At 49.2% G+C, this 7,948-nt stretch overlaps 1 protein-coding gene across 1 annotated transcript; it reads right to left on the bottom strand.

Moving 5' to 3' along the window:
* Positions 1-6,520: 6,520 nt before the first annotated feature.
* LOC123358179 (olfactory receptor 52B2-like) lies at positions 6,521-7,483 on the bottom strand. The gene has a single exon (XM_045000878.1). The coding sequence runs from the start codon at positions 7,481-7,483 to the stop codon at positions 6,521-6,523; it is 963 nt and encodes a 320-aa protein (XP_044856813.1).
* Between the last annotated feature and the right edge of the window lie 465 nt (positions 7,484-7,948).

The raw sequence follows: 7,948 nt of genomic DNA, 5'->3' as shown, positions 1-7,948 counted from the left end.
GCACGTCTTAGGAACAACATTAGACCCGCACCTGTCAGGGATGGTCTAGTGATCACTTTCTCCTGCCTTGAGTTTAGGGAACTGGACTAGATGACTCATTGAGGACACCTTCCAGTCCTACACGTCTAGGATTATCACTGGGTAATGTCCTGTAGGCATTCCGGGTCAGGTGGGCTGTCCTGATCGCTTCTGTCAGCGAGGGGCTGAGTCAGAGAATATTTCTTCTCTGCACAGATTTGATCAGCAGCAATAGTAAAGGGCACCAGGAGTGACGGCTGCCATCGGCCTGTTTGACTCTGCCTCCATTACTGTCTGGGCATCAGGAACCACAGGTCTTAAAGTGGGTCTACCGTGACTGAGGTGCTAGTACTGGCCAACCTGCCAGCCGTTGCTAGGCCAGAAGGTGAAACCCTATAGAGGACCCCAGTCCTGGAGTCTGCTTGGCAGGATGCTGTGGGTCCTGCTTAGTCCACAGCTTGCTATGTGAAAGAGGTCACGAGTGCAAAAGTTTGAGAACCACCGTCCTAAAGAAACCCAGCGCAGAAACGGGAAGTTATCCTCGGAACTGGGATCCACCCTGCTCTGGACTCTGCCATGTGGTTCCTGCTTCCTCCCCCAGCTTGACGTCCTGGTATCCTGACCCCACCTGACTCCATTTATTCATCCGGGGTTCTGCTCTCAAGTTTGTCTCCTGCCTCTGATCTCCTGGTACCCTGACCCTGATTTCTTTCTGATGCTCGATTCTCACTTTGCCGACTGGCCTGTCTTGGACTCTGACGTCTTGGGATCTGCCCTTGCCCGATTCCTGCTTTTACCACTGGGTCTGACTGCCCACGTCCCAGCCATGACACGGTGACACCAGGAGCACTGGGGGTGCCACAGCGAGCAGAGACCAGAGTTAACCCCCCAGAGCCTGGGAGAACATCCTACCATTGGAGGTCAGTTTCAGGTCCAAGGGCCAGGTGTATTCCTGTGAATAGGCCTCCCTCTCAAGCACTGATTTCCCTTTAGGGATAAAAGCGACACCCAGTTTGGAAACCAGAGCGCACAATGATGGGGAGGCCGCAGCCCTCTCAGGTGAATGACCCTTCTGTTACCTTTTGTGTACAGCGGCTGGGTAACATGTCACTGGGGTAGTGCCCATCATGTGCCAGGATCCGAAGAAGTGGGTATTCACCCACGAAAGCTCATGCTCCCAATCGTCTGCTAGTCTATAAGGTGCTACAGGACTCTTTGCTGCTTTTACAGATCCAGACTAACACGGCTCCCCTCTGATACTTGACATACAGGTAGGGAGAGACCGTCCGTGACTGAGTCTATGCAGACCAGCCAGACACAGCATCTGGGAAGTGGGCACATGCCCAGGGGTGGCTGAGGTGAGGCCAGGTGCAGAGATTGGACGCTCGGGGGGTATATATATTAATTTTAGTTGAGCTGTTGTGGTTTGGCTCTTCACACGGATATGGGGACTGTGACATTGCACCCCATAATGCTTTATGGGAATATGCTTATGAATATATATTATGACATAACTGGAATATGTTTTATGCTACTGTAAGGGTGTGGACTCACCCCTGCGGTGCCTCCTGCTGGTCTCTCAGGGAATTAGCTCGATTTCCAGCCTGGAGCGCCCTCTGCAGGCTGGTGATCCACTACCGCTTGGCCCTCGTGTCCCTCCCAGACACAGTGCCCTGTTAGCTGGGGTGCTGCCCCCTTCTCTCTCAGTCTTAGGGTCTCCTCGCCCCTGGGAAGCCTCACCCACTATTCCCACCTCACCTTAGTATAAGGCTGCTGCCAGTCATCATCTAGCCCTCATGCCCTGGGGCAGACTCCAGCATCAGCCTACTCATCACTGGCAAGCTTGGGTTTGGACCTGCTGCCTTGGCCTACCCCTGGGCTGCCCTCTGCAACCCCCAGTACCTGTTAGCCCAATGCTAGGCCGCAGCCTGGGGCTTTCCAGGCAGGAGCTCCCCAGCTCCTCTGCCTTTCCCCAGCCGTCCTCCACTCAGGTACCCTGTGTCTAGCCCCCTGCAGCCAGGCCCTTCTCCCTCTACAGGCAGAGGGAGACTGACTGGGCTCCTGGCTCCCAGCCTCTTATAGGGGCCAGCTGGGCCCGACTGGGGCTTGGCACCAGCTGAGCCTACTTTCCCCAATCAGCCCAGGCTTCTTGTTGCAGCCACAGCGATCTCCTGGGCTGTTTTCCACCCCAAAGGGCAGGAGTGGGTAACCAGCCCGCTACAGCTACATATGCCGTGTAACATATCTCTGTGAAGGTTCTGATCTACTGAATATATGCATCCTATCTGTATGCATGTGTCATTTTTGTATTTGAAGTTTTGAATATTGGCTATGTACTTGTTTAATTTTAAGTAGCCTCAGTGAAGCAGTTGGTCGGGTTCCTGAGAAACGACTGTTCTCAGTAAGTGCTCAATCAATAAACACTGATGCCAACAATGACCTTGGAGACACCAATCTACACCTGAGCTTTCCCAGGAATGTGGCTTGGCTGGTAAGGAACTCAGTCATGCATGGACATGTGACTTGCCCAGGTGACTCCAAAACTCCATCTTGGAGCTGAATTAAGGATAGGAGAGAGGAGGGGGACCACACACAAGAGAAAGTCTATTTAAGTCCCTGGGAGACCTCTCCATTTGGTCTTCAGCTGGCTCAAGAGAGCCTCTCTACCCTCAAAGATACCTGAAAGAAACTGGAACAAAGGACAGTAACCATGGGGGTGTGAGTGATTGCTGGACCCAGACTAGAAGGAGACTAGTCTGTAAAAGAAACTTACTGGAACATCTCTGAGGTGGACACCCTGGGATGGCAACCTAAAGAGAGACCAGAGGATGCAAGCGTAGGAGACTGCAATAAAGATAGCATCCAATCCGGCTGACAGGAAACCAGTTGCTAAACCGTACCAAATATTGACTGTTATGTCCCCACAGGCCAGTGTGGTCACACCTATGCGCTCGCAGTACGAGTGAGGCATAATATTATGTCCACAGTAGTGGAGCCGTTTAAGGAGAAAAACAACTGGGAACATTATACAGAAACTCCTGGTTAGAGCGGCCACTGCTATCTTCCTGATCACGGAGTGTGTTAATGCAGTTGTGTACCGCAGCGGGTCACAGATGGCAACGTAGCAATCAAAGGCCATGGCCAGTAGGATGGCCGACTCAGTAATGAAAATAAAATCAGTGAAAAACATCTGGGTGAGGCAGCTGTTGAAAGAGATCTCCTTGGAGAGAGACCAGAAAACACTAAGGGTTTTCGGCACCGCGGTGGTCGATAACAGCAGATCGGCCACTGTTAACATGGAGAGGAAAATGTACATGGGCTCATGGAGGCTCGTTAGGAAAATATGTAAATGAATAGAGCTTTGAAATGCAAGTCTGCATTGTTAGAGGTAGAAGGGCAGATGTTTTCTCAGGTCTTGTGATGTAAGCAAATAAGTGTTGTCTATCGCTATAGCTTTGATTCGAAGATCAAAAAAGAAATATTAACATTTAGGAAGATATTTGAGTAAATAGTATTATTATCTATGTGTCTCTTTGAAGGTTGTGGTAACCTGTATCTGAACTGTTTAATGGATAAATTACCCTGTGCTAATTGCCAGGATGTTTGGACGAAGGAGTTAAGCCTATGTTTTCTCAGGCCAAAAGGCTGATGGAAATATATAAGAACCTGAGAACACGATACTGCTTCATCTCAGATTTGCTTTGAGTTCCAAGAGGGGGAAACCTTCAGCCGTAAGGATTGAGATTCTCAGTCATTGACTGGAGCCACCCTGAATATGGACATTGGACTGTAACCTATGGACTCTTTCTAAAAAGACTTTTGGCAACTACAATCTCATCTCTGCTATGTATCTGAACCTCAAGAATTGAATTCAAGTCTGTCCGTATATTGATCTTTTAACTAACACTCTCTCTCTTTTCTTTTTTAATAAATTTTAGGTCAGTAAATAAGAATTGACTATAATGTGTATTTTGGGTAAGATTTAAGTTATAATTGAACCTGGGTATGTGGCCGATCCCTTGGGGTTGGAAGAACCTTTTCTTTTATATGATGAGATAAGATTTTCAATAATCATCATCATATCTGACGTGTGTGTCTGGACAGAGGCCTGAGGCTGGGTACTTTAAGGAAACTGCATCATTTGGACTTCTGAATAACCTGTATGGTAATATAGAAGCTGTTTTGTGCTGGTTTGGTAAATCTAAATACTGGAATATCCACCAGTGTTTGGGGTTTGTCTGCCCCGTTTGGTTTGCAGTTCACCCTAATTGAGTGACCTCAGCTGGCTCCCACAGGCAGCACTGTCACACCAGTTCACTGAAGTACAAACCTGCCCCTGTCCTGCCTGCTCTCCCCAGCCTGGCTCCGCACTCACAGAGTGGGCAGCCTCTGGCCAGGACACACATCCCCTTTTTCACACAATGCAAAAACCAGGGGTGAATTTAATAGGCAGCAGATTTAATACAAACAAGAGGACATATCTTTTCATGCAACACAGAGGTATCCTGTGGAACTCATTGCTGGGGCTGTAGTGATGGCCAAAAGTACAGCTGGGTTCAAAAAAGGACTAGCCACATGTATAACTGGGATCAAAAAAGAATTAGATCAGTCCATGGAGGATCGATCCATCAATGGCTATTAGCCAAGACGGTCAGGCTGACTCTAAACCTCTGAAAGACAGAAGCTGGGGCGGGAGGACAGGGGATGAATCACTCTAAAACTGCCCTATCCTGTTCACCCCACTGAATCTGTGGTATAAGCCACTGCTGGAGACAGGATGCTGGACTAGATGAACAGGTGGTCTGACCCCGTACAGGCTGTTCTTTGCTTTTCGGAGACATTTCTTCTCAACAGCTGCCGTATGAGGAGAGAGTAATAAGACAGGGACCTTTCAGCTTGGAAAAGATAAGACTCAGGGGGGACATGATAGAGGTCTATGAAATCATGACTGGTGTTGAAAAAGTAAATAAGGAAGTGGATAAAAAAGGAACTAGATAAACTCATGGAGGACAGGTCCGTCAATGGCTTTTAGCCATGATGGGCAGAGATGGTGTCCCTAGCCTCTGTTTGCCAGAAACTGGGAATGTGCAACATGGGATGGATCACGTGATGATTCCCTGTTCTGTTCACTCCCTCTGGGGCATCTGGCATTGGCCACTGTCAGCAGACAGGATACTGGGTAGATGGACCTTTGTTCTGACCCAGTACGGCTGTTCTTATGTGCTTATGTTCTTAATGGAAGGTGGGTAAAAAGGATTTTTGATGTTAGCAGGTTAAACAAGCCTCCAAGCCCCAGGAGGAATCGGCAGGTTATCCTCAGTGGCAAAACATGCTTTTAGCATGGGGTGAAACAAACCCATCGCAGAGACAGGATTATACTCTCCTTTTCCCATGGCTGGGGGGAACCAGAGAGCACGTGCAAATGAGCCCCTTGCCCACTGAACCAGGCCACAGCACCCCCTGATCTCTCTCCTGCCAGCCACGCCCACAAACCCAGCTAGGTAGGGAACAGAGTGAGATCAGCCTGGGGAAGCCGGGCCCATCCATGCAAAATGTACCGTAAGGTAGCCAAACGCAAGCCCCGTGGGATGCAAGCCTTGGCTACAGAATGGGGGACTGAGTCCGGCAAAGCTGAGACCCTGAGAAGGATTTAGGAGTTTGAGCAGGAAGTTGCTGTAACTAAAAACAAGTTATTGGGTTCTATACTGGGGTGACTGGGTATAATTCTAGGGCCTGTGTTATACAGGAGGTCAGACTGTGCTTCCTTCTGGCCTTAAACATTATGAATCACCATGTTTGCTGTGGGGTGGTGTGTGGGGGTCTGTGCTGTCTGAACCATGTCCTCATGGGGTGGATCTCCAGGTCGAGGAGGCCCATGATGGCACAGTCAAAGCCACCCCTGCTCGGGTTCTGGGCTGTGCGGAGAAGGGCCATGCAATCCCTGTGCTGTCTCCCTGAGGAGACTTGATGCTGACTTCCATGCTGGCCCCAAAATGTGCTCATTTGCCAATGAGGAAACTGAGGAAGAAAGAAACTCTCCCAAGGTGACACAGCAGATTGGAGGGAGAACCAAGACTAGAGCCCCTGTCTCCCAATGTGCAGCACAGTGCACTTCCCATGGTGTATGACATGTCCTCCTTGGTTGCTGCTTTCCATTGCCATGAAAAGTGCAGCTCAGATGCAGCTTGTCACAGAGGAGATGCACATGCCGTGCTCTCTCGCAGGGTGATTTTACATTTGTGCTTTCTTGTTTTGTTGTTTCCCTTCATCTTAGAACAGAGACTCATTTAGTCTGGCTGCCTTTTGTGGAAGTGAGCGGTGTTGTTGTAGCCCTGTCGGTCCCAGGATATTAGAGAGACAAAGTGGGGGAGTAATAGCTTTCATTGGACCCAAATTCTGTTGATCAGAGAGACCAGCTTTCGAGCTCACACAGTGGAAGTACATAGTTCCAGTGAAAACCTGGCTTTAATTTCCAAGTCCCAAAGCATTTTTTGTTGCTCCTTTAGCTCGGCATGGAGCTTCTGCTCCAGCATCGATAAAAGACGTTGATCACCCGTTTCAGGACCTCTTTTGTTGTCACCCCATACACGATGGGGTTTAACATGGGGGGAATGAGCACATAGAGGTTGGCCAATAGGTTGACAATATAACCTGGGATGATGTTCCTAAACTGGTGTGCTAAAGAGGAGAAAACGGACGACACGTAGAACATCAGTATGACACAGACATGGGAGCCGCAGGTGTGGAGAGCCTTGAGCCGGGCGTCCTTGGAGGGGAGCCGGAAGACGGCCCTGAGGATCAGTCCATAAGATACAGCAATGAGCACAGCATCCAAGCTGATTATAAAAATAGCCACAGCTACGCCATACCAGACGTGGACTGTGATGTCGTCGCAAGCCAGTCGGGCCATGGCCATGTAGTCACAATAGTTGTGAGGCAGGAGGTTGGTTCTGCAGAAATTCAGCCGCTTCACAAGAAAGACGAGAGGGAAAATTGTACAGAAACTTCTTGTGACAACTGCCAGCCCCATCTTCCCGATCACAGACTTGGTTAGTAAGATGGTGTATCTCAATGGGTCACAGATGGCAACGTACCGATCAAACGCCATGGCCAGCAGAATGGCCGACTCGGCCATAAAACTGACATGGATGAAGAACATCTGGGTCAGGCAGGCAGCAAAAGAAATTTCCCCCGCTCTAAACCAGAATATAGCCAGCATCTTGGGCACTGTAGTGGTAGATAACAGCAGATCAGCAGCAGCCAGCATGGACATGAATAGATACATGGGCTCATGGAGGCTTTGTTCTGTTAGTATGATGAATAGTAGGAGAGAGTTCCCAAAAAGTGTCACAACGTACATCAGACAGAAGGAGATGGAGATCCAGACATAAGACTCCTCTGTACCCGGGATGCCGGTCAGGATGTAAGTTGCAGGGTCAAAAACAGTGTGATTGTCAGCTGGCATCATGTACCATCACAATGATCTTCTATTCAGTTTCCAGTAACTAACAGAAAAAGAGAAAATCAGGGAGAAATTAAGTGTCAGCAAGGACTGGAATGTATTTGTTGAGGGAATCAAAGATACCATCAAAAACTTCAATGTGTGACAACTGCCTGTTGTGTGTGACCATAAACCCAGAAACACTCTTGTGATGAGGTGTACAAGTCTCACACTAGGCAACAAGGGGTTGAGGGACTATTTTGGAATCAGCCAGCCTCACTCCTGCGATAAGGGGAGACTGACTGACCTCTGTGGCCAAACCGCCTGATGTAAAATAATATGGGCTGGTGGGCCAGCGGAGATGGAGTCGGAACAGTTGCTGAAGTGGATGACTGAGAAACAGCATCAGCAGGCAGCGCAACAGTAGTAAGAGAAACAGCTCCTGCAGCAAATGGCCGCCCAGTAAGAGCAACTGACTTAGGGGCCCAG

The sequence above is a fragment of the Mauremys mutica genome, chromosome 1 (genome assembly GCF_020497125.1).
Source record: "Mauremys mutica isolate MM-2020 ecotype Southern chromosome 1, ASM2049712v1, whole genome shotgun sequence".
In the NCBI taxonomy this organism is placed as follows: Eukaryota; Metazoa; Chordata; order Testudines; family Geoemydidae; genus Mauremys; species Mauremys mutica.
The sequence above is the reverse complement of the archived record's forward strand: the minus strand, read 5'-3'. Positions and strand labels throughout refer to the sequence as shown.